General features: G+C 28.2%; 2 protein-coding genes across 4 annotated transcripts in view; one reads left to right on the forward strand and one right to left on the reverse strand.

Annotated features, from left to right (window-relative positions):
* The window catches only part of LOC145831246 (usherin-like), a 115,050-nt gene that overhangs the window by 11,054 nt on the left and 77,220 nt on the right, over window positions 1-26,776 (reverse strand). The window contains exons 48-73 of the mRNA XM_082938406.1: window positions 21,917-22,059; window positions 21,436-21,602; window positions 20,861-21,057; window positions 10,842-11,007; window positions 10,355-10,528; window positions 9,894-10,030; window positions 9,268-9,502; window positions 8,761-8,944; window positions 8,287-8,401; window positions 7,986-8,092; window positions 7,817-7,849; window positions 7,658-7,751; window positions 7,331-7,486; window positions 6,799-6,963; window positions 6,304-6,450; window positions 5,812-6,023; window positions 5,450-5,598; window positions 4,908-5,099; window positions 4,359-4,477; window positions 3,973-4,133; window positions 3,344-3,689; window positions 2,793-3,006; window positions 2,169-2,384; window positions 1,457-1,878; window positions 977-1,149; window positions 636-759 (exon numbers count right to left, since the gene is read on the reverse strand). Coding sequence (XP_082794532.1) covers window positions 636-759; window positions 977-1,149; window positions 1,457-1,878; window positions 2,169-2,384; window positions 2,793-3,006; window positions 3,344-3,689; window positions 3,973-4,133; window positions 4,359-4,477; window positions 4,908-5,099; window positions 5,450-5,598; window positions 5,812-6,023; window positions 6,304-6,450; window positions 6,799-6,963; window positions 7,331-7,486; window positions 7,658-7,751; window positions 7,817-7,849; window positions 7,986-8,092; window positions 8,287-8,401; window positions 8,761-8,944; window positions 9,268-9,502; window positions 9,894-10,030; window positions 10,355-10,528; window positions 10,842-11,007; window positions 20,861-21,057; window positions 21,436-21,602; window positions 21,917-22,059 — 4,548 coding nt within the window. The remainder of the gene's footprint in view (window positions 1-635; window positions 760-976; window positions 1,150-1,456; window positions 1,879-2,168; window positions 2,385-2,792; window positions 3,007-3,343; window positions 3,690-3,972; window positions 4,134-4,358; window positions 4,478-4,907; window positions 5,100-5,449; window positions 5,599-5,811; window positions 6,024-6,303; window positions 6,451-6,798; window positions 6,964-7,330; window positions 7,487-7,657; window positions 7,752-7,816; window positions 7,850-7,985; window positions 8,093-8,286; window positions 8,402-8,760; window positions 8,945-9,267; window positions 9,503-9,893; window positions 10,031-10,354; window positions 10,529-10,841; window positions 11,008-20,860; window positions 21,058-21,435; window positions 21,603-21,916; window positions 22,060-26,776) is intronic.
* On the forward strand, window positions 11,574-19,584 carry LOC145831247 (fructose-bisphosphate aldolase B-like). 3 transcript variants are annotated; one of them, XM_082938407.1, is made up of 10 exons: window positions 11,574-11,714; window positions 13,251-13,439; window positions 14,552-14,696; window positions 14,978-15,078; window positions 15,612-15,707; window positions 16,154-16,298; window positions 16,656-16,736; window positions 17,357-17,533; window positions 17,884-17,954; window positions 19,080-19,584. In XM_082938407.1, exons 2-10 carry the CDS (start codon window positions 13,273-13,275, stop codon window positions 19,183-19,185), a joined length of 1,089 nt encoding a protein of 362 aa, XP_082794533.1. In that variant the 5' UTR covers window positions 11,574-11,714; window positions 13,251-13,272; the 3' UTR covers window positions 19,186-19,584. The 3 variants fall into 3 exon arrangements, with proteins under 3 accessions (XP_082794533.1, XP_082794534.1, XP_082794535.1); XM_082938408.1 differs by having other exon boundaries at window positions 11,591-11,722; XM_082938409.1 differs by having other exon boundaries at window positions 11,679-11,830.

Consider the following 26,776-nt stretch of genomic DNA (forward strand, 5'->3'; position numbering starts at 1 on the left):
GTAAACATTCTTCTACCCTCAGCCGCCCAAAGAAAAACCGAAGTGAGCAAATCCATTCAATAAGTTCATTTAAATTTACCATTCAATAAAAAGTACCAAGACTACAAATTGTTAATTGGGGTAGTGGCAATGTATTAAATTAATCTAGTTAGTTTTTTAGACCTGGATGATACAAGTAAAATGTTGTTGTAAAAATTAGATCATCGATATTAAAAGTTTATTGAAATGGTTAGTGTAAACTGGTAAATTTAAAGTTAGCGTGTAAAAATTAACTGGGTGTTATCGAATTATTAGTAAAAAAAAACGATTAAAAGTGTTTTCATATTCTTAAACACTAGCGGCACTAAAGAATGCAAATTGGGGTGCACATAATTTCAATTTTGTGATTTAGGGTTTACGGATTCGAAGTAGCGTGCCGACCACTGGCTTAGATGAATGAATCATATTATACAATTTAAATTAAATTAGTTAAGTTTAAAAAGTATTTATTACAAAAATAAAAACAAATTAAAAGTTAAAGTAGAAGTTAAAGAATTTATTTCAAAAGTAATTTTTTTATTATATTTACTTAAGTTTATACTTAGACTTATTTTAATTTAGAAAACATCATTTTTATGACTTATAATATATCTCACCTGATACTCAGTATTTGGTTGCAGTCCACTGAACATGGCGCTTCTTACACTAGGTGGTGTTGTGAGAGCTGTTAATACGGCAGTCACTTCTGTTGGATCCTCACTTAATTCTTGGTACTCAATTCTGAAAAATATTTATTTTGTTTAAATATTTTGTCAAAAAAAAACCAAACCCAAAACTAAATACTTTTTTATAAATTCTGCTTTTACACAGTTTTTTCTGAGAAGGTTTTCCGTTTGATTTTTTTTTAACTTTTTTAGCATTTATATATAGAGATGCAACCCGTTTTTCCAAAGTACGTAACAACAAAAAAATGTTCTGTATCTTTGCACAAACAAACCTGTAACTAGTGATGTTTCCGTTTGTGATTTCAGGTTCTTCCCATTTAACTTCGGCTGAGAACGCGGAAGTTGCTTCAACCTGGGGTTTCCTCATCCTCTCAGGCTTGCCCTCTAGTGTTGAAATTTTTGACCAACCAGAGCCAACTTCAGCTACATCGTTCTCAACAAATACCTGTTTAAAAACTATGGTTTGTGTATAGTTAAACTTGTTTAGTTTTACTTTTTACTAGTTCAAATATAAGTAAAAATATTATACTAGGCTCTTCAAAATTATGTAAACAATTTATATGAGACAACAAAGTTATATACTAAAATTTCTGACAAAACTTAGATAAAACTATATCTTGAAGCTAAGTCAACATGTTTTTCTTATAAATATTTAACTAAAAACTTTAAACACGTTAATTAGCTAAACAAAATTAATTTCAAGAAAACAACAACCTATTTTCTAAAATATAAATATAACTTCACACACCGACCTTATACTCATACTCAGTGAAAGGTTTGAGTTCGGCATCAACAAACTCCAGCTCCGAACCCCTGTAAACAGTTTCCTCAAACATCCTCGCATCCCTCCTCACCACCCTGTACCCCTTGATCTCACCGTTGGGACTTTCCGGTTTCTCCCACTCAACCCCGACTTCATTGGGTCCCTTGGCAACCAGCGCTGGGGGCTTTTGACCCTCCGGGAGGCTGGAAAGGGTCTTCTCGGTGTTTGGTTCGCCGATGTTGCAAGCCGGAGGAACACTGGATCCTGATTGGTTGTTGGACGAGTTGGAGGTTTCTGATTGGTTGAAGCAGGCGCCCACTCTGACTTTGTATGGGGTGTAGGGCTTGAGGTTGCCTATGACCATTTCCTTGGAGCCCTTCGGCACTTGCACCACTCTCATTTTGCTGTCCGCTGTTCAAAAACTAGACAGTGAGTGCTGTTTTGTTTGATTTCAATTTTGATTAGATGAAAATTTCAACAATAAATTACTTTGATTTAATAACTTTACATTTATGATACTTTTATGTAATATGGTTGTTTGTCTTAAATAAAGATACTGCTCGATTTACTGGAATTTTATAAAATTATTTAAATAATGATATTAGTGCAAAATATCGAAATTTTTCTCTTGCCACCGAAAGCTAGTAGTAATTAAAATACTCAAATTTTTATTAGTATCATTACTTTATATTTGTACTTACGTTCAGTTTCAGCATATTCTTCTTCCAAGTCTCTTTTCTTTCTCTTTTTAGTCCTGACGGCCTTGTTGTAACCGTCTTCTCCCTCGTATATTTCCCTGATGAACACGTTGAAAACAATGTCCTCATCATCAGTCTCTTCTTCGTCTAAAATGTCTTCTGGAAGACCGAAGACTTCTTGTTTGAAAACATCCCATGTTACTTTCAGCTCGCTTGAACCTAACATGTTATTTGTTCAATTATTTGGTTCTGGGCAAACACTAAACTGTACTATTGTGTGTTAATTCATAACTAAAAGGTTTTGTTTTACACCAGATTTTCACATCTAAGTTTATAAAAGCTTACTTTTTGTCGTTCTATGAACTGTTAAGCAACTGTAAAGTACTAATTATACAACTTTTTGTATATATGTAGTTGTGATTGCTGAAAGCAAAGTAAATGTTTTAATTTTTAACAAAATTTAATAAAAAATAAAAAAAATTAACATTAAAACAATAACTGCACAAAGTTTTATACTGTAGTACTGTTATAACACTGTTCAAGGGTTTTATCAAAAAAAATATAAGCATATAATAATAGCCCCAATAACAACATGACTAAAATAAATACTACACCATTTATACTTACCAAGAGCTTTAACTTCAACCTCTGTAGGAATGACGTCGGGTATTTTCTTTGGCATTGTTACGTCATGAGGATCGCTGAAACCGCTTCCCGCCCCGTTGATCGCCATCAGCTGGTACTGCACGTTATTTGATGGGACATTCTGGTCGGTTTCTTGTGTGGAGTCCAAATACTCGTAAGTGCCTTTTTGGAACACTTTGATCAGATTCCAAGTGATCTGTTTGATTTGATTTTACTTTTAAATTACTATTAAAGTTATCTGTCACAAACTCGTTTTTGTGTTTACATATAATTATTAATGCCAAGAGTTCAATTAATAAATTGGTATTAAAGATATTTTTAACATTGTAGTTAACGATGTGATGATAAAACTTTAGTAGCAATTAAAACGAAAATCTTTGTAATATACTACAACAGAAATCTTATAATGTAAACACTTTATATAACTTATGTTTAATTATTATCAAAAAACAATTACTTTATTATTAACACATAAAATTAAAAACACTTATACACTTATAGAACTTATTTATAAATGTTAGTGTTAAACTTACATAATCATTCGACTTCACCTCTGCACCATCTTCCGGCAGAAATCTCCTAAAAATTCTGTAATCGGTGATTTCCCCGTTTGCGAACTCGGGAATTTCCCAAAACAGTTCTACATGAGTCATGTTCAGCACCAGCGAATCGAGAGAAACTCCCTCCGGTTCGCTCTGTGACGTAACGACGGTGACGTCATCAGACGAGGCGCACCCGTCAGAAGTGCACGCCGTGACGTCATAATGGTGTTGGGAGTACGGAAGCAGGTCGGTGTGGAGAAAAGTAAGCTGGTCGAGTGTAGGTTGTTTTTCCAGGTTTAAGGTGTGAACTATTTCTCCTGAATCTTTGATTTCGTATCTGGTATTTAAATTTGGTATACTTTTTATAAAGGCAGAAAACAAGCTTCAGTACTTATATATAAACATCCAGAAAAAAAAATAATATGAATAGTTTCAATGATAGTATAATAGCTTTGTATATAATAAAGGCTTAGTACGTTAAACAAGTTACCAATAGTCTCTATAAAACGTATTACAAAATCTAAAAATTTTTACTGTGTTACAATATGTTACCAAAAACATTTAAATATACGTTGGTATGTACTTTGATACACACGTATATGTTATTCATTGAAACAAACTTTTTAATGAGTCCATTAGATCTGGGTGGAGGGGACCAAGTTACTTGGACGCTGGTAGAGTTGATGACCACAACTTTTGGTGGGTTCACAGATTCAGGTACTCCCTGGATACTTGTGGCAAATACCGGTTCAGATGAACCACAACCAACACTGTTGCATGCCTGAAAATATAGTTAAATGCTCAGTTTTTTTGATAAACCTAGCTAATAAGGTTAAATTAGCTTTTCTAAATTAACAAAAACTTCAATTAATTTTAAAATTTTATACTTTTTGATGAATGAAAACAAGATAGAAATTTCAAGCTAAGTTACATTATTTCTATAAACCTTTATATGTTTTGAAACTTTTTTTTCGATAACATTAGGAAAAGCTAGTGAAGAACTAACCTTCAAAATATATTCGTATCTTCTATAAGAAACAATGTCTTTTGAGTCTGTATGTTTAAAAGCCATACCGGACCAAATTTCTAATCCATTTCTTATCAGTGCATACTTCGTAATAACTCCTGTTTATAACGTTAATACGTTCATTGTAAGAAAAAAAAAAGCCTTATTAGTATTATAAGTTCGAAATAATTTTTACGATTATTTTATTTAGCCTTTGTTCGTCGTTCTAAATATATGTAAAGAAATATCAAATTTATTTTCTGTAGTTGTTAAACATTTGCGTTTTAACTTAAAAATAAATAGTTTAGAAATTATGAAATGGTTATTTACCTAGAGAAACTGTTTTAGTTAAGCTCAGTTTGTCTATGTTAACTTTGTTTTTGTATTTAACAGAGTAATAAACAGTTTATTTTTGTTATCAAAAAACTAACTTTCAAAAGGTCTTAGTATCAGAAAATGTAATTTATTTGAAACCAAATTAAAGTCGTAAATAAAAATAAGAAAATGTTAAAACCAAATTAACTTGAAACATTAACTTTAAAAACAAACCATTAGGTTTCTCAGGAGGGTTCCAGGTCAGCGTGATGGTATTTCTGTCATCCGATGTCCACTCAGGCATTATGACGTCATCAGGAATGTTTTGGGGAGTGCTGACGTCACTCAAGGGACTTTCTCCCGATCCCACGCTGTTTTCAGCTATCAGTTTGTACTCGTACTTCGTGTGAGACCTCACTGTGTTGTCTGTAGGAAAAATGATACTAAATCAAATTTGTTTTAAATGATACTTTATAAAACGCAAGTTGTTTATAATGGTTAAGTTTACTTAATGTCTAGTCGTTTTGACTGGTATGTTTTTATGGCATCAGTGTAGGAAAACTTAGTAATAATTAGATAGACAGTTAAAGATTTATAACATTTTTTTCTAGTTATAAATAAAAGTTAGGACTTATCTTCTTAAAATATAAATAAGACGTTTGTATTTAATAATTAGTACAGTTTATTAAAGTTGGGGTTTCTACACACTTATTTATTGTTTATTTGCGAAATTAATCTTAAAAACCTTATTAATCTTGTTTTTTTTTTAAACTTACCAAGGAAACTATAAACATCAGCTGGTCCACTATAAATGGTTACAAATTGGCTTGGACAATATTCAGAACCATTTGTTGATTTAGATGGTGATTGTTCGCTTATTTTGCTGGCTCGTATACAGTCAAAGTTTTCATTATCGAAAGTACAACTGTTAAAATAAAATAGACTTGATAGATATGGTAGTTAATACTTTAATCTTTAATATACATAGTTTGAAATTATTTTTCGGGTTGTTGTGTACTTCGTACAAAGTTTAAGTATGACTTAAAGCAAAAGAACACAAACTTATTTTCGATCTAGCTTGGTAAAAAAATAATTTAAACAATTCAAACAACATTTTAAATTAATGTAATTTTCTAACCTATCACAAGCAGCATTAGATGCGTGGATCAATTCGCAAGTGTTTCCCTCACCACAAGATGGAGCTGTTGTGACATCATCAATCATCACGGTTGGGTGATCAGCGCATACTTGCTTCGTTGCGTCGTAACCGTTGCCATGGCAACAGTCCTCACTAGAAGGTATCAGGTTGGTGTGGCAACATTTGCTGTCATTTTCTGTTTTCATGTGGACCTGTTGCGTCATTATTATAATAATTTAAAATAAATTGTGTTTCTTCTTTTTTGTGGAAAACTTGAGCTATTTTTTGGTTTTAAAAGGTAAATTAAATGAAAAAAAGTTTAGCTTAAACTAGCTTAAACTTCCTTACCAAAGTTCAAAACTCTTTAATATATCAAGTAAACAAGTAATAATTAGATTTATACAAACCACTTAATTACTAATTTAAATATAGTCTTATAAATAATATGTTTTAGAAATAGTCTATCACAAACATTTTTTACTACCAACCCACCTTGCTTATGTTCCTGTAATTGTCAGTGCAGCAAACAGTGGTATCCTCGCTCACATATTGGTATCCGCAGCAACTGTGGTTTTCCTGAGCGTTGAAAAGACCTCCTAAATCCGAACCTCCGCAACAAACCTTGTCTGATGTCGCAAGCTGTTGAAATCAAAAAAATTATAAGTTAATGTATGTGAAATCTTTTAAAACACAGAAGGTATATGACATTATGATTTATGTTAAGTGTCTAAAACAATAAAACTGTTTGAAAGTGTGGTCAGTTACCATAAGTGAAATACTTAAAAAAAAAATAGTGGTATAAAATATTGTTTTTACTTAAAATGTTCCAAAAAAAATATAATTGTAAAAAATATTAAAATGTATGTATAAGTATTTGAGTTTTTTTGATAAAACCTTAAAAAGTATTAGCAGTTTACACTCTAAAGATTTTTAAAATTAGTTTGCTTGTAAAGTTATAAGTGTAACAACTATAAACAAACTACAAACCTCACCGCCACAGCAAATCCTGTTGAACCCGTCATGCAACTGACCATTGCAGCAGATCTGCAATCCGTGATCGAAATAGGGAACTCCCCCACAACAGGAATCACCCACACCGACCGATATTCTGTCCTCAGCAGGATCGACGCAACACACCTCGTTTGTTCGCACCTGATTGGAAAGTTGTTAGTTAAATATTAAAGTTAATGTTCTAAATAGTAAATTCGCTTAGTTGACTATTCACACATTTCGAATATTACAGTATTGGTAGTTGATTTTCTACTTTTTTTTAATAGTTTTTTTTATAGAAAAAAATATAAAACAACTTATGCATTGGATGCTAAACTACAAATTTCTATGTTAATTGTTTTCATTATATTTAAATTTTGATCATTTTGAAAATTTTACTACGTTTGAGTAAAAATGATACTTTTAATAGGTTAATAATGCTTCAAGTACGTTGCTTTGGCAGAATTATGGTGGTTCATAGCAACTGTTTTTATGAACGCAAACTATGCCGTATGTATATTTTACTAACCTGCATATAATTCTCATTACAACACTGGTAATCATCTTTGTTCGGATGCAACCTACCCCCACAACATACGTCATTGTTGTTTTGTATTGTGACGTAATTGTTATCGCAGCAACGCTTGTTTTCATCGACTTTGTGTAGTGTCACGCCACAACAAATCTGTTGTTTATACTAGAATGTAAAAAGTAATATATCCTTTTATCTAAAAATTAAAGGTAAAACATTCTATTTTGTTACAAAGTGTTTTATGTTTGAAACTTTTTTTAAAGTTTAAAGCAGGTTAAAATAAAAACTATGCAAATATAAACAAACTAATCAATCACAAATAACCTTTTCAGTAGGTGAATAACATTGATTTCCACAAATTTTCTCTCCTCTTTTGCATTTAACATAAACACATTCGTCTGATAGTTCTTTTTCCAATCTGTTAAATGTTTTTAGCATTTATAAAAACTTTAGTAGTTGTTAAAATGTTTTATTTTTACTTACCTTACTTCTTCCATAGACTTTTCGGTGTTTTCCCTGAAACATTTATTTGTGTTAGAAAAACATTAAAGTTTAGCTTAAGTGAATACTTTATAGAAAAGTTTTACATAACTTATATTAAACATGATTTAATAACACATATATAAATTTTAGTACACTTTTGTATACTAACTCATCACACTTATTAATTTGTCTTCTCATTAACTGGTAACTTCTCAAGATGCCATTCGGTTTTACAGGTTCTTCCCAGGATAGTTCAACTTCATTTGGTCCTGACATCTACAAGTATTTAATTTTCTCAAAAGTTTGTTAATACAAAATCATGTAAAAACAAGCTTCTAATGATTAAACTTTACTATTGTTGCTAAGTAGTTTACTAAATGTAAAGTTTAATCTTAATTCCATCTTATGTTTGTTGCTGATATAAACTAACTAAAGGTACTATTTAATCCAGTATATAAATTTAAACAAACCCTTGTATTTGGTGGAAGTACACCAGCTGGTGATGCTTCTTTAGTGGTTGCCATGGAAACATCACTACGACAGCAAGCGTGTTCCGTGCAAGCTTCAATACGGATACCGTAAATTCTATAAATAAGTTTAGATAGGTTTTAGATAAAATTAACAACTAAGTTTTTTAATCACAAACCTTAAAATTAAACTGAGAGCATTTAAAGTGGTGTTTAAAGAAGTAATAAAACAAGTTTTTACTACGAGAAGTCTAGTTGAATTGATATTTAACTGTCCGTTTTACAAATTTCGAACAGAGTACAACTTAATGTTACTAATCAATGATTTTATAATGTTATAAAGTCTACATTATGTACTTAAAAGCAAATAGTATACATGCGTTTTGTTGGTTTTATTTTTTCAAATTTTACTTAACTTGCTAGTTAAATAACTAAAACAAGCAAGACATCAATAAACTAAACAATCTTCTTTCTAACTTATAAGGTTGTAGCTCATTCAACACGTGAGATTGTTCTAAACCAACATCAATTGTAACTTCATCATCGACTACCACGTTGTAGTTTATTACGTCACCGTTCGGGTAGTCAGGAGGCAGCCACGAAATACGAAGTTCTGATTGGCTAATTGGAGTCACCACCGGAGAGTGGCAACCAGACGGCGCTGTTCAATTTTTAAATAAAGATTAATTTTTATACTTTTTTTTGTTGTGTCTTTTTAAAACAACTTTTTTAGGCATTTCAGCTCAATCTGAAACAAATGTTTTGCAAACTTTTTTTGATAAAACCACATATTAAAAAAAAAAATTTCTTAGGTCCTTATATTCAAATATGCAACATTTGTTATAAGATCGTATAGTACTCTGATTCTGACTATAAGGATATATCAAAGACTAAGTTTTATTGAACTTTAAGGTTTTTTAGCAAGGAAACAAAGTTTTATTTTACACCTCAATCGTCAGTTTGTAATAAAAAATTAAATTTTACCTCCATCATCAGTATCGGCGTTAACTTTTGGTGACGTCACAATGTGAGCCCCGTTGTCAACTTCCAATGAAAACTGGTAAGTGCAAGCTGGGTGCAGAATAGTGCACCTCCACTGGGTGTCGCCCGGGGTGAACTCCCTGCTTCCCGCGTGGTAACCACCCGACTCGTTGCCATGGTGATACGATGGAAGGGGCTTTGTGGTGTTGAACCTCACGGTGTATGATATAACTTCTCCCTGTTAAGATAATAATATATTTAAAAGAAAATATTAAATAAGTATATGTTAATACAAAACATACTTAGGCGCCGAAAATAAATTTATTTACTCAGTTTTAACGTTTGGAATCTACAAAATATAAACTTGTGCTAATAACTTTTTTTATTTTTAAAGATAAACTAATTTTAACAACGCTCACAAACTTCTTTTTACTTTTTTGGGCACATTTTTTTCAATTTTAAAAGGTAAATGCTTAAGCTTAAAAATTACAATTCCTTTTCTTCTTATTTACTACTGTTTATAAAAGCTAAACTGTTGAATATATCAAAAAAACAAGTTAGCAAATTAAAAATCAACGTTAATTCTTAATAGCTAACATTAAACAGTGTAATGACTGTGTTGTTCTTACTTGTATTTCTTGCATAGTAGGTTCCTCCCACCAAACTAATACGGATGAGTGATTGTATTCAGCTACATTCAGTTTGGGTCTGTATTCAGGAAATCCTGCGTTTGTGGTAACCCGGGTTCCGTTGCTTTCTACTGAACCTAAAGTTTAAAAAGTGTTTACGAAACAGTTAGCAACATACTTTGTTTGTTAAGTTTACGTGTTAAAAATTAAAAGTTAGTTGTTTTAAAAATCAAAAGTTAGAATTACATTCGTTAACATTGTTAAAAGACAAAAAAAAAAGATTTAAAAAAATACTTTTTTTTTTATTAAATAATTTAAATAGTTTACAGCTTTAAACGATTAGCTAAAAGGCTAACTTATGTTAAAAAAACGTTAGCAATTTAGAACTTTTTACTTCAAATTTTTGTAACTATAGTAAAATTTCTAAATACAAGTTGACTATAGTTAACAAACTAACTTACCAATACTGTTGAAAACCGAAACTTTGTACTCGACAGTAGTGAATTTTTTAAGTTCTCTATCAGTGAATGCAAATTCTTCACCTTTGTACAAGTTGGTTGATATTCCTATTATTACGTCATCATCCGGATGTAATGGTGATTCTATTATTTTCCGACTTAATTCGTATCTGATATCTGTAATTGGTGATTTTCAGTAGAATTTCTATAATTATGCTAATTCACTAAAAATAAAGACTTTGAAGTTTTTTCATTTATTAAAAATTAATTAAATTGACCGCAATACTAAACTGAATTTAGCATTACTACAAAAAATACTGATGGTTACGATGAATTTTAAACATTATCTAATTTCAGGCGTAATACTGTATTTTGATTTAGTAATACTTTTAAGAACTAAAGTTTTTTATGATCGTAATTATTAAAATTTGATATAAATCACACGCACTTTTTCTATTTTGTGTTTTTTTTTACAAAAGCGTAAACAAACCTGGTCCATTAGGGTACTTGGGCGGGTTCCAAGTTACTTCAACCACCCTCTCGCTGACAACAGTGCAAATTGGTGGTTCTAACTCCATGGGGACGCTGGGTTCCGTAGTTACCTCTGTTTTCGGGGACTCACTGCACCCTCCCGTGGTACAAGCTGTCACGCTGACCTGTTTGTTTAAAAGTAACTAATTTATTATATAATTTATATATAATGTATTGAAAACTTTTCATTTTAGTTCAATTAATTTTTAACCTACAATTATTTTAAAATAAAAATTTAAATAATGTTTCGTAAAAAGTTTTTGAAAAATTCTATTTTGGTCTGTTTCAATCTATAAATATAACATATCTTTCTATAGATTTCGTAAGAATAAAAAATCAAATTTTTTTTTTGTGTATTTGTGTAAATATATTAACTTTTTAATAATTTCAATGACAAATTTTCAAATAAAGACGGTTTACAGCGCTGTTTTAAGTTTAGCAAGAATGCAAAAGTCCATTTTGCGCGCAGCTAAGTAAACAAAGCACACGTATGAAATTCTTAATGCATCACTGAACATTAGCAGAAAAACTTCATTCAAAATGCCTTAAGGTCCAGCAATTTTATTGGCTTTTAACCAGGCGTTCTTTAAACTCACTTTGAATTTCAGCCAATGGCTTAAAAGTATAAAACGTTGTATATAAGGTATAAAAGGTGTGGAAATTGCGGACAAAATTTCGAAATTTTAAGAGCAATTGAGTTTTGTGTTAAGTGAGTGCTTGAGATTAAATGCACTGATGAATTTCAACTTAAATCAACTTTTATTTCAAATTTTGCAGTGCACTTGTTGAAGGTCGCGTGGATTTGTATAAAAGGTGCTGATGTTTTCTTCATGTCAGTTCGTGGGTGATAATTTTGAAATATGTAGTTAATGATTAACTTTTGTTTGTACTGGAAAAATTTTATGTTCAGTTAAATGCTTGTTGAGACAAAATAGTATGGATAGAAAGGTTTGAGTGCAAAAAACTTTTCAAACTAAAATTATTTATTAAGTTTTTTAGTTTATAGATGTTTTATAGTAGTTCCCAGTTAATTTTACCTATATTTTTATAAAAAAATATCTAAGCAAAGCTAATTTACTAAACATAAGTTTATTATAAGAAAGTAAAAAATAACTTTAGTTAGTTGACCAACTGTCTCTGTTTATTTTTATATCTATATGCAACAATTATTATTATACCATAAAAAGGTTATTGTATTCAGTTTAAATGTATAGAACAAAAAGATCTAGTAGAAAATATTGTAAATTTAGGCCACTTGTGTATGTTAGAAATAAAAAAAAATATTCACGGTTGCAACAAAATCTGGAAAAACCTAGAACTTGACAATTTAAGCTAAAAAACCTGGAAAACCTTGAATTTGAGAAACTTTGAAAATATAAAAGAAATGAAAACCTGGAATTTCAAACAAAAATCACTAAAAGACTTGGAATTAAAAAAAAAAACATTTTAAGTAGTAAAACTTCAATTTGTCACAAACAATCTATCATATGGATAAGATTATTTGCATTCATAATTTTTTTAACACTTTAAATAATATTGTTTATTGAACAAAAAAAACGTTCAAAATTTTTGGTCGTAGGACCTAGTGCACAAAAAACTTTTTGGTTATCGATTTGCACACCACAGATATTTTTTAACGTCTTGTCCAGGAGTTTTTAAAGTAGCTTTATAGTATCATTTCAATGTTGTTTTACTTTTTAACACAATTTTTTACCTTTGACTTGGTTTTAAACTATATATAGATTTAAAAATGTGCACTATAAAATACTGGGAAAAAATTTTCCAAAGTCTGTGGCAACCCTGTTTATTTATTAGTTTATAACCACAGCTAAGATTGAAATTTCAAAGGAAAGTCAGTTTGTCAAAAACATATAAAAAAGAGAGTATCATAAAATACAGCTTATTGTAATTGAAACAGCTTTCCATTATTTTCATTTTTTATCTAGTTTCAGAAGCTTATCTGTAAAGCATTACAAGTATTTTTAACCTGTTCAGTTAATTATAATGCCTTGTCAACTTATGTTCTGAAGTTCAATTTTAGTTATCAAAAATTAACCTTATTTGGATTGTACTTTAATAGATAATATTAAAAGAAATATATTACTAAAGTTATACACAGAAAAAAAAGATGATTTTTCTATATTAATGTGACTTTTCTTAAACTTACCATCAACCTATTATATCTCCTATTTCCGAATTGATTCACAATAGACAACCAAAGGAGGGTTGTCAAAATAAATAAAAAACTCATAAACTTGTTTCAAAACAGTGAATCCTTCTTAGTTAGGGTCATTATGGCTACTATTACCAGTGTATTTTAACTTGCTTAACTTTGCCTGCTATTTATTATAAAAGTTTTGTATTTCAGCATTAGAAAAACCACGTAAATCATGACATACTTGACCGCTGAGCAGAAAGCAGAGTTGAAGTCCATCGCAGACAAGATTGTAAGAGATGGAAGGGGAATATTAGCAGCAGATGAGAGCAATGGTACCATGGGCAAGAGATTGAGTCAGATCAGCGTTGAGAACAATGAAGAAAACAGGAGAAGTTACAGGTATGAAATGTGTTATTTTTTATGTTATTGATGTTTTATTTTGTTGATGTTTTATTTATTATGTTTTTATGTATTATGATGAATTGACTATTGCATTTTTAACTTAAATAAAGTTACAACAATCTGCTTAAAATATTTTAGCCACTCATTTAGTGTAATTGTGATTGGTAATGTAATTAGTACTGTTTATGATGCATTTAAACTTGTTCAAAATTTTTAAACTCAGCAAATTTTTATACTACCAATACTTTTTGTTTAAAGCAAGTAAGTTTACAGAACAGAATAAGTTTACAGTTTACAGAGTTTACTAAACTTTCAATAGTAGATGTAATTTTGACTTTTAGTTGGTTTTTATGGTAACCAAAGATTTATATGAGCAGATAAACATAAACTTCAAGTGTGTTGTGTGTATCTTATGTTTTAATGAATGAGTAAAAAGCTATGTTAATTAACTTTATATGTTAACAATACTTAAAACATCTAGTGTTGCTTTTTGTTATGTGTTTTTAAGTTAATTAGAATAATCTATAAAGAGTTTAATACTTATAAAAAACAATTTTAAAAAAGACAAGTGCGAGTGTTTTAAAATATCAAATAATCATGTTGGAAACTAAGACAAGACCATAGGAGGGAGTCAGTTTGTACAAGTTGAAAAAAATATTTATTACAAACCTACTTAAAAAGCTTTTACTTCTTATGGCCAAAGCATTTATAAATAAAACTTGATTTATGAATAAACATTTAATATTAAAAAGGTTTTATTATAATTTATCATTTTAATATGTTAGTTTATGATTTAACTATGTCATTAGCCTGTATAAATATGCAAATGTTTAAGTTTTAAGCTGAACTAGTTCTTGTAAAAATATGTCAGTAAATTAAGTTTTAGGATTTTTATATTCATTGTGTAACAAGTAACTTAAGTACTAGTTTTATAGCCGTTGATACATAAAATATGTGGTATTAACATAAGCACAAAATGAAATCAAATAATAATGTTCTATTAGTAGCTTTCTTAAAGAAATCTATAAAGAGTAATATTTTAAGATCTGGTTTTCAAAATAAACATTTTCATTAAATACTTTTAGAATTTGAAATACTTTTTTTAACAGGAGCATATTGATGAGATCAGACAAGGAGATGTCTGATTACATTGGAGGAGTCATTCTCTTCCACGAGACACTTTACCAGAAAGATGACAAGGGAAGGCTGATGAAGGAGTATTTGAAAGAAAAGGGTATCGTGTGCGGAATCAAGGTTGATTAAATTGTTATCATATTTATACTTTTAAGTTATTATACATATTGATACTTAGTTAATTAAATAAGGACTTATTTACAAAAATTTATTGTTATAGTTTAAAATAAAATTGAGGTTGATAGAATTATTATTATATTTATTATTTTAAGTAAATTACTTATTAATCTAAATATTTTTTTTTTTTCAAATTTTATTTTAGTTTTTATTATAAAAAAATCGTTATTATAAAATCAATTTTTCTTATCATTTATTTATTATCATTTCTATTATTTTCAAAGGTTGACAAGGGTGTAGTCCAACTACAAGGTACTAATGGGGAGACAACAACCCAGGGACTTGATGGTTTGGGCGAAAGATGCGCTCAATACAAGAAGGATGGGTTGGTACTTGTTTGTTTATAATAATACAGAAACAAATGTATGTCAGTAAATAAAAAGTGTTGTATCAAAATTTTAAGTTAACTTTAGTAATAGTTATAGAAATTAAAAAAGAAATATTTTATTATTATTTCATTAAAATGCTGAGAGTGATGTCTCAGTATAAACAATTTTAATACAGAAGTTTTTTCTGAAAGTTTTTTGCTTTTTATTTAAATTTTTTAATTGTACATTTTGTGTTCAATTTGTTAAACAGAAATTTGAGACATGATTCGTTCAAAAACATTTTTATTTAAACAAACAAGTAAAATCGATTTTAGTTAACACGTACCAACTACTTATGTTAGCAAATAATTTTTAATACAAGTTTTGATAAATAAACAGTTAGAGGTTTTATCAGAAAGTATTCAATTAATACCAATTATAATTATTAAGCAAGATTAATTAGAGATAGATCAACAGTTTATAATTACATAGTTATAGATAGATTATTTTCAATCTGTTGTTATTATAATGAAACCTTTTCAATAAACAGATGTGATTTTGCCAAATGGAGATGTGTATTGAAGATCACAGCGGATGGTTGTCCAACTCAATTGGCTATTATGGAAAATGCTAATGTCCTAGCTAGGTAAGAATATTAACTTTATAAACTTAAAAGTAATATATAACATGTATTTATTTCTACATAATGAATAGATAAGATAAGTTCTTATAACTATATTAAATGTTATCTATTAAAGAATAGCTAAAAAAGAATTGTCTAAAAGCAATTATAGAAGGTATATACCTATTTTAAATATTTTTTTCACCATCTTAGTTTTCTTCCTTTTAAAAAAAAAATTTTATTATCCAACTTTGATTTGTTTTAGATAAAAATATTTGATTTTTTAAAAGCAATTTGAAGATTGGTAAAGAATTGGTAAATGAAAGACAAATTCAAAATATTGTTTACTTTCCGATGGTCTTAAATGTTTTACTATGTAAACTATTTAAAGTGAAATATAAGACAACTTAAGCTACTTTTTTCCAGTTTGTATATTTAATTTTAAAAATTTATTGTAATTATTCACACAGATACGCATCGACATGCCAACAGAACGGAATTGTTCCGATCGTGGAACCAGAAGTCCTGCCAGATGGTGACCACAGTATTGAGAAATGTCAGGAAGTTTCAGAAAAAGTGCTGGCTGCAGTATACAAGGCACTCAATGATCACCACGTTAGTTCTTTCAAGTTGAATTTTTTTTCAAATATTTCCGTACGTATATTTTCAAAAAAAAAAGGTAATAAAAGTAACATTTTATATGTTTGATATTTTTTTATACAAGGTAATTGATAACAATATTTTAGTTAAGAGGTATTATGTTGTTTTTTATTGTGTATTCAATATATATTTTTAATAATGTGTACATAATAGTTTCTATTAGTACATTTTCAAGGTCTGAAGCTTTTTTAAATGTTTTCAAACGAACTTTAATTTTTTTTGAATTTTTAGAATAGCTAATGCTAGACTTTTTTTTCCATTTGTTTAAAATGATTTTTTTATTTCAAGTACTTAAATTTGTAATTATTTCAGGTATACTTGGAAGGAACCCTGTTGAAACCTAACATGGTCGCCCCTGGAGCGAGTTGCCCCAATAAAGCTACTCCTGAACAAGTTTGTTTTTAAAAATTATACTAAAATAAATAACTATACAAGTCTGTATCAAAAAATCATTTTCTCATAAACACAACAACAAGCAATACTAGTTAAAGTCCTATTTTAGTAAAGCTACACCGGAACAAGTAAATATCTATATATTTTCTAGATAAAGCCACTCCTGAACAAGTATGTGATGGGTCTGTTGTTAAAATAAAAAAAATCAACTTGAATAAATAAGAAAGCACTCAAAAAAACTTAAAAAGAACTTAAAAAAAACTTTTATAATAACAGCTTTAAGTTTTTCAATTTTTTACATTTCAATAACTAGCTAGAACATGAACTTATGTTTCTACTAAAAACATATAGAAGTAACCCATTTTATACTTTTCTTAAAAGAACACAATTCTTATACTTTTTATTAGATTATTACACTTTTGCAATTGAATAAAAAACTTGATATTATTTTGGGTTTTAAGTATAAATCACTTATTTTGCAGAATTTTCAAAGATCCAATATATTTGGTTTATTCTTTTAGTAAATAAGAATAAGATTTATTTGAAAAATACCTACTTGGTTTTTCGTTCTTAGTTGCTTATTAAAAAAAATAATAATAAACATTACAATTATCCAACAGGTAGCATGCGCCACAGTAACAACACTCAGAAGAACTGTTCCAGCAGCCATGCCAGGAGTGGTATTTTTGTCAGGAGGACAAAGTGAGTTGTCAGCAACGAGCAACCTGAACGCCATGAACAAAATGGATGTTTGCAGGCCGTGGAAACTCGCATTCAGTTATGGAAGGGCTTTGCAGGTAATTTGGTTAAGATTATTTTTACTAGAAGTAATATTTTAGCTATCCTAAGCAAAACTAAGATGTGTTTACTATCTTACAATAAGACAGAAATTTATTTTTTAAATATCTACTAACATAACTCTTGTTATTTTAGTGTTACAATTTTTACAGCTAAAATAAATGTTATGTTTTGAAAGCTGTTTAATGACATTATTAGTACTTGAAACTAATTCTCAGATATTAGTTGATCTGAAATCTTGTATCAATCTTTATTTATTCAGTAATCTCTAGCGTTTTGTATAAGTTGTTTCAAGCCTTCTTAACAGATTAAGATTGTTTTGCTTTTAATATTTATAAATTTTATACAGGCTTCAGTGTTGAGAGCATGGCAAGGTAAAAATGAAAATTCTGCTGCTGCTGAGAAAACTTTCCTTCACAGGTTTGTTAAGTTTATAAATGTATTACTAACTTAGAAGAAGGTGTATGAGGCAATATGTTTTATTTTAAACTTTACCTTTGCTTAAAGGTTGATCTTTTTTTTTAATAGTTTTGCGTTTTTTGTGTAAATAGTTTTTCAAAAGTTTTGTAGACTTACTAAGTAAGTGGTTAGGTATTTGAGATTAATAATTTTATGTACAGTTGGTGGATCATATATTTGATTTCATTTGATTATTGGTCTGTATATTTTTATAAATTAAAAAATTTCAAGTTGTTTTACAAATGCATGTAAAACTTTATACACATTTACACAGTAACTTTTAACGTGCACAAATTGTATTTCCTGTTAAAAACTATTTCCTTATTATTACACAATTTGAACTTTTAGTTTTAAATTAAAAACGTTTAATGAACTTAAGTTTATACACAGTCTTATCATAGAACTACTTTGTTTTTGTTGTTTTTTATGGTTGAATAGATAACAGTTTAGATGTTTTAATTTTGTTGTTTTTGCAATTTGCTTTAAAATCGACCTGCTAGTTTTTGTGTTCAAAGATGATTTGTTTTTACAGTGGATTTTTTTTTGTTATGATATTCAAATACAAAATGCTTTTCATATGAAAATAATTTTCAAAATACCAAACTAGTTTGCAATATTCCTGTTCAAAGTTTTTGTGATAGTAGTTAAAAAATATTTTAGTTGTGTTAGAATTTTTGAAAGACAAGATGTTTAATTAAAATGAATAATAATTGTCAATTTAAGTTTTCGACTTTTATTTATATAAAAAAACATTTATTATAAATTAATCATCTTGAATAAAAGTTTAACACAGTGTGATATTTTTCTACATCCTTTGAATACTTTGTTAGATTTTATTTTGACAGTCTTCTAATAATTTAAAGGCTTAATACAGTTTTTTAACCTTTTAAAAACAAATGTTATATCCAAAACGTTTTATAACAGGTTTTAAAAGCTTAAGTTACAAGCTGTAGTAGTAATCTTTAAACCATGTCACATTTAATAAATTCTATGTATTTAAGTGCAAACTTTAGTTTATTTTCTTACATTAACACATCTTAGATCTTAATTAAGTTATTTTTTTTTAATAAGTACTATTATTAACAGAGCAAGAATGAATTCTCTCGCATCCAGGGGTAAATATCAGTCTGAAATGGAAACTCAAAATTCAGCGGCTGACCAGAGCTTGTTTATCAAAAACCACACTTATTAGATGTTAATTAAATAAATCAATTTTGTTAAGTATTAAGTAAAAAGTAAACTATTTTAAAATTTGTTTTTCAACTTTTCGGACCAGACACAAGTGTTTTTTGTTATATATTATGTGACAATGAGTTTTCTGTAAAAGTTAATTTTAAATGAACTTAATCTGTATGGTATTATACGCTAATGTACTTTTGTAGTTTTTATTCCTTTCTTATCAGTATCTGATTTAAAATCATAGCTCTATTAACTTTTAATTGTGCTCACAATTTTCTATGTTTTTAAACAAATCATGTATTAATCACTATTTTAAGTAATTTACTTTTATTATATACGATGCCTTCATTACCCTTTCATTGTTTTGTAGATTTGTAAACCAATAAATATTAACAACTGAACATCTTGTTTAACTAGGTTATTGTTTGTATGATGTGAAACATTTGAAATTGTGATAAAGTTAGATTATAATAAATTTTGAAGATATTTACGTGTAGTTGTCATCACTAGGAGTTAGCCTAAGATATTTTATCTAAAAAACTGACATTCTGTCTTATTATTTAATAGAGACGTTTGAAGATTTAAGAGTTTTTTACCGAACTGGTTTATCTTCAAGTATAATAAAAAGTAATGTTGATAGGTAGATGCTTCATAAATTACTCGAAATTGTGGTTAAGTAAACAATGTTAAGTTTAGTTATTTAAAAAGATAGATTGTGTAATGTTTGAGAACAAATAAAATTTGTTTGAACACGAATGGCGTGATGATAAAAAAAATTGTGAACTTAACAACAAACAAACATTTATCTAATCAAACAGAGTTCGCGTGATATAACTGTAAAAAAGCTTTTAAACTTATAAATAAATATAAGATAGCTTTTATGGAGAAATACTTATGAGCAAATATATCTTAATTCAAAAAGTAAGATATCTGAAGATATGTAAGACGATCGTTAGAACCTTGGTAAGCTTATATTTACTAGTAGTTGGGGAGAAACCTTTTTTCTCTAATTTTTGGCTCGATGCAGGAATTAGTGCCCGATTGTTTGGCAAAATAGAAATATGTTTTGTAAATTTGAATAGAAAGATAAAGTTGTGTCCTAGAAAAAAAAAAAATGAGATAAACATATTAAATAAGTAGCAAGGATTAGTACAGGATTCTTTAAAACAATAATTTTTGCAGAAATTCTTTGTTTTGCATAAGTTTTGTGGGCCTTTGAAATTCTGCATTTTTTACTTTAAAACTCCGCCATAGATGTTAAAACTTTGTTTAAAAATTGTATTGTTTAAAAGTTGTCATTTTAAGGAACAATCCTTATTTTATTAAATTCAACTAAAGCATCACTACAAGTTGAATTTCTGACAAAAGCAGAAATAAATACTAATATATGGTAATCTTAATATAAAACAAAAAAACTTAATTAAACATTTTTTGGTAGTATAATCCAGAGTTTATTTTAAAACTTAAAATCTAATCGTCTCATATTCCAATACGTCAGTTAGCTTTGTTAGATAAATTTAACACTAAACTTATACAAGGTAAATTCTATCAGTCCAGTCATCACTTACAAATAATTGTTTTTAGATACAAATCTAGTATATTATTTAGAAAGTAAACTCAAAACTTAAGTTTTAACTTTTTATACAAAAATTATCTAGTTTTAAATGCTAAACAAAGCTCCAACCAACTTTATACAGGGTAAACGGTATGAGTCCAGTCATGTTGTGCTCCAAAACATCAAATTCTTCCAACTCGACCTTCGGGTCGGGAAACTGCACCTCGTACCTCGTGATTGGTCCGTTCGCTCTCAAGGGACTTTCCCATTTCACCGAGGCCGAAAATGGCGTCAGGAGTTTGACGTCAGGGGCCGATAATCCTCCCGGTCCTTGAGTGAGAGAATAAGTAATTATTATATAGTTATAAAGCCATTTTGAACTTTAAAAATACCTATTTTAAGTAAAAGAGATGTTTTTAATTTAATAATTTAAATGCCCAGCTTTATTTATTTTTGTCATAAATGACTTCTGACTAAATACAAGCCACTCTTAACATTCTTTGCGATTGGAAAATTGATACGGGTTTTAAGCATTTTAATCTGCAGCTTGCTCGAAGTTGTAGTTACATGGGTTTAAAATTTGAAATTTATCAGTTTTAAAACAAACAGCTTACTTGCTTTGTTTTTAATTGATTTTAGCTAGACTCAGTTTTAGACAGTAAAGTTCCATAAAACTAGTTCCAGTAAAAATATCTTTGCGTAACTAACTTCCGGCCCTCGTTCTCACAAGCGTCCAGTTACTGTAGCTAGTGGCACCCCCGATGGTGGAAGCTATCACCCTGTACTCGTATCGTTGCCATGGCACCAGGTCGGTGTCCTCGTCCAGAAACTGGAGGGTCGATTGCGGGTCGAACGAACCCAGGTACTTTGCTTCGCTGGAAAATTGAAGTTTGAAGGTAAATTCGAAAATAATACAGTTTATTCATGCAAAATGGGAAAAGTAGTTTCTTGGTTTTGTCGAGTAAGAAAAAAATTATGCTTACTTCATCAAATAAAAATAAGTATAATTTATATACGCGTTGATTACAATTGGAATTATACGTTTAAGTTTTTTTTTTCAGAACTATCTGACAATGTTTAGTTATATAAACGAAAGTAGTGAAAAAAAACTTATTATTGGAAATTGAGAAACTTTAAAAACATTTAAAGTACAGTGACAACTTCAAGTATGTAGTTTTAATAAACTTACTTTAATTCTTCAAACTCATCTTCAATAAAGTCTCTTCTTTCCAGAATGTAGTTGTCAAGAATACCATTTGTCTTCTTCGGTTTGTTCCATTTGATCAGTACTGATGTCGGAGTGTCTGATCTCAGTATTGGAGCTTCTAATCCCTGTTATAAATTATTATAGTTAAGTTTATGTTTACCTTGTAAGTTGTTGCTTGTTGTTATTCAATTATTTTTTTTTACTAAAACAGTATGCAATGAAAAAAAAAAAATTAACATAATTTCTGCCAAGTATACACTAAAGCAGGGTTTCCCAAAGTGGGCGATATCGCCCCCCTGGGGGCGATTTTAGTAATTCGGGGGGCGATAATTAGTAAGGGGGCGAAAGGGTGGGCGATAACTAGTAAGGGGGCGAAAAGGGGGCGATTTTAAAATTTTGGGCTGTCATACAATTTTTACTTTTTTTCTTGCTATTTTACTAATTTTAGCTTGCTCAAAATTATTTGACCCTGAGGTAAAACTTAAACAAAAAAGATAATTTTTTTCATGTAAAAAAAAGAAAAAAAAAAAAATCAAGTGCTTATGACTCCTACTTTCAAGTAAATACTATATTTTCTATCATATATTCCCTTATTTAAAAATTACATAGATCATAGACGATTGGAATCCCTCTCACTATTTTATAACCTGACAGATATGTTATTTGGGACCATAAATGGTAAAAATTTATGTTATTTATTTTTAACTATAACCTCATGATATTTCCAGTTTTTTTTTGAAAAGTCACTAAGTTAGACTAAGAAATAAAACTATACAGGGTTGCCAATTTACCTAGAAACCTGGAAAAACCTGGAATTTTACAATTTAGCCAAAAACAAACCTGGAAAAAATCTGAAATTTTTAACAATTTTAACATATTAAGTAGTAAAATTTAGATTTGACACAAAAAAGCTATCATATAGATAAAAATATGGATTCCTTCGAGGCAGATACTTTTGAAGTAAACGACTAACAGGAAACCTTCTCAGACTTACAAACTGACTTTAAACTTAAAGTAAATTCTTCCAAAGAACGATATGAAAGCTTTTGGACTCAACAAAAACTAAGGCAAAAGTATCCAATCATTTGAGAGGAATTTAGATTGTTGTTTATAGCTTTTCCTTCTAGCTATATTGTTGAGAAAGCTTTCAGTTCAGTTATCAACATCTTGAGCAAAAGATCTTATCTAGATATTTATAAAGGAGGTGACTTAAGGCTCTATTTTACTGATTAAGAATCAGATTAGAAAAAACTTGCAAGCAGTCATGAACCTCATCCTTCACATTATATTAGACTTTAGTAGCAGACTTTATTTTATGAAAGTTTTTTAATTTTATTTGATCTTTTAAAATATTTCTTATTTAACCTGATTTGTATTGTATTTAAGTAGTCTTTTTATAATAACAACTGTATTAAGCTATTTATTCTACAACAGGTTTGCATAATGCCTAATAAATATTAATTACGGTAAACTTCCTCTTGAGTTCGAACTTTTTACCCAAAAAAAATTGCAAATTTATATTTTCTTAAATCTAACGAAAGTAAATCCTATTACTAACTAAATATTAATAAAACAAATTATATATAATATTTAATAGCTTATATAGATCTATTTTTTTTAATTAAAGTTTGTTTTATGTTTTAGTGGATTTCATGTTTTTTCATAACATTATTGCATATAACACATTGAAATTTGTCATTTTGTAAAAAAAATGTGGTAATAATTTTTTGAGTTTGCACTTTTTGATTTTTTTAAAAGTCCGAACTTAAGCGGAAGTCTACTATATCTATTAAATGGTTTATGTTTTAAAGTTGTTAATAGTTTTATTTTGACCTGGTTAATTTTGTAGTTCATATTCGTCGTTTTACATTGCACTAAAAGTTTTTATAGCATAGTGATTAAAATATTTGTTTGAAAGACCCTTATTTGACAGATTTTTGTTATTACTTGTTTAATCTGTATATAACTTATATCACTATATAACTATTATCTGATTGTAAAATTTTGATAACATTAAAGTTTTTATTTCTAAAAATATTTTTTTGGTTTTAAAAGAGTATAAATTTGAGGCCTCTATTTGAACTGACTTCTACGTTTTCATTTAAAAGTTTCTTAAACTCAATTTTATTTTCTAACTTGATTTACTAATGTTAAAATTTTTTTTATCATATAAGGAGTTTTAAACTGTTAATACAACTATTTTTTGTTTTATCTTAACTCAATATATATTAGCAATTAGAATATACTTAGTTTTTTTAAATATTTCAACACTAGCTTTTAGTTTTTCACTATTTTCCTCTGTTAAACTGTCATAGGCTAATAGCTATAAAAAAAATCTTTTTAAACAGAATAAAATAAGCCATCAAAAAGACTGCTACAATTACAAAACAAAATTTTAACCTATTTAAAAGTTTTTTTTAATTGATTACTTTCTGTTCACAGAATTAACTGTCAAACATTGGATTTTTTTTTGAATTTAAATAAAGAAAAAAAAAGTTAGAATTAAGGTTTAGTTCCCTAGAGATTATTCCCAGTCAAATACTATTTCATGGTATTCTACTACGAAACAAATAGTTTAAAAAGTTTAAAATTAAAGTTTTAACTTTACAACTAACTTGCTTACAATATATCTTAGCATTGAAATTAATAAATTTACTGCATTAAGTTGATGAAACCACTTTTCATGTGAGATAATCAATCAGTTGGTCAAACTTCCTCAAACTAGATCAGAAATTATTTTTCAATTTTTATTTTATTATGTGTAAAATTAATTGTTCATTTTTATATGGTTTTTTAATCTCTGGTATTGTTGTTTTAGAATATGCCTATTTATAAAGTAGTTTAAGTATTTTGTGCGGCTTAAATAAGTTACTTAGTATTAACTTCTAAATGTCCAAAATTCGTTATATGAGATATTATTATAATGTCAGGTTTCATTTAAGATTTCAGATAGGTAACGTACTGCTCAGATCCAGTCGAATTTCGACCCGCTAAGTAAATTGAAAACTACTTGTACAAAATAAATAAAATTTAGTTTTTTGATACTTACTATTTTGAAATACACTTTCATTTCGTTTTCAGTTCACAATAGTATTTCCTAGATCACAATAATACTAAATAATTTTATTACAATTTTTCTCGAGTTTTTTAATTTTCTTATTTGTTATTTTTTTAAATCATGCAGCCCGCAATTACATTTTTTAACGAGTTGAAACTAGAAAAGATTTTTTAGTAAATATGAGTTGCTCACTACAAAAGTTGTCCACCACTGACCTAAAAGTTTCATTAGTTTCAAAACAGTTCATATTTAAACAGGATTGATTACAGATTACACAAGGCTTTTTAATATTTAAGTATTTTAATACACTTTACTGGGCTTCTAAGAAAATAACTGTTAATTATTTTCTAAAGCCCTGTAAACTACTTTGAACACAAAAGTGCGTGCATAAGAAGTACTAGACTAAATTACATTTCGAACACAATTTTTTTTTATCTCAAAAGTTTCTACTAAAAAGAAAAACTACTTTGTAAAATCGTGGGGGGCAATTTTTTTTCAAATTACTGAAAAGGGGGCGATTTAGTAAATGAGTTTGGGAAACCCTGCACTAAAGGAACAATTTAAACAGGCTTGTCGTTACTACTTTTTTTTTAATTATCAACTCAATTTCTTTTTTGATTGATATTAAAACTGGTGCCTCTAACCACTGTTCAAATAACTTAGAACAGTTTAACTTAAATTTTTTTTTAATTAAGATTTTATGGTAAAAATATTCTCTACAAAAACATCATTGTTTTAATAACTTCAATCTACATTAAATTTTACTTGAAGTCAAAATTTTAGATGTCTTACTTTTTCGTTATGGTCTAACATTAAAGTTTCTGTGGATATAAATCTTATCTCTTTTTTACTTCAGCTAAATTTAATTTGTAGTTGTGTTAAGTTTTTTTTTTAGTTGACCAGACTTGTACAAGTAAAAACTAAATAAAGCTGACAAAAAGTATTTCGTTTTGCAAAAGCATAAACTGTTTTGTTTAGTAATTAAAACAAAAAAACCTTAAAATATTTAAAGACTTTTAAGCGACTTTAGTGGAAGTAAAATATGATAAAAAGATAAAAAACGGTTTTCTTTAAGATTCAAATTTAAAAGCATTGTTCCTCTGTCGAATATTTGGTGTTTTTTTGACATGAATTTTAAAACTGGCAAACTATCCAGTAAACACTTACTTTGATTTGCTTTTTGTTTTGTTTGTTTTATATGAGTTTACAGATTAGTATACTAAAATAAAAAGCATAGTGCAAACTCAGAATTTATAAAGCAATGTTTACCATTTTCATTTTAATTATTTTTTGTTTAAAACTTTATTCTAGTTTTAAAAGCACATTTACTAATTAAGAATAAAAAAAATTGTATAAGAAATAATGAAAACTTAAATACTAGTTGTTGAAGACTTTTTCTATTCAGTTTAAATTTTGTAAAATAAGTATTTATAATTTTCATTACTCAAAATTTATTGTAAGAGCGTCTCTAAATTTATTAATTGAAAAGAAAAATATAAACCGAATTTTATAGCGGAAATTTGTAATATAAATTCGCATTTTATTAACGACGATAGTAAAAACAACGTGTTTTATCTACGCTTTTATTTGCGTCTTAAAAGTCGTAAAATTAATATATGTTATTGTTATTATTTTATTTTAAATTGCTTTAGAAACAAAATAAATTCAAAACATTTTATTAACATCAAAAATTTGGAATTATTAATGTAAAGTTCAAATATTAAGTAGTATTTATTAAAATCCAAATAGAGTTTTACTGAAAACGACTTTAAAGTATAATAAAA

Source organism: Thalia democratica, chromosome 3 (assembly GCF_965202585.1).
Source record: "Thalia democratica chromosome 3, ktThaDemo2.hap1.1, whole genome shotgun sequence".
In the NCBI taxonomy this organism is placed as follows: domain Eukaryota; kingdom Metazoa; phylum Chordata; class Thaliacea; order Salpida; family Salpidae; genus Thalia; species Thalia democratica.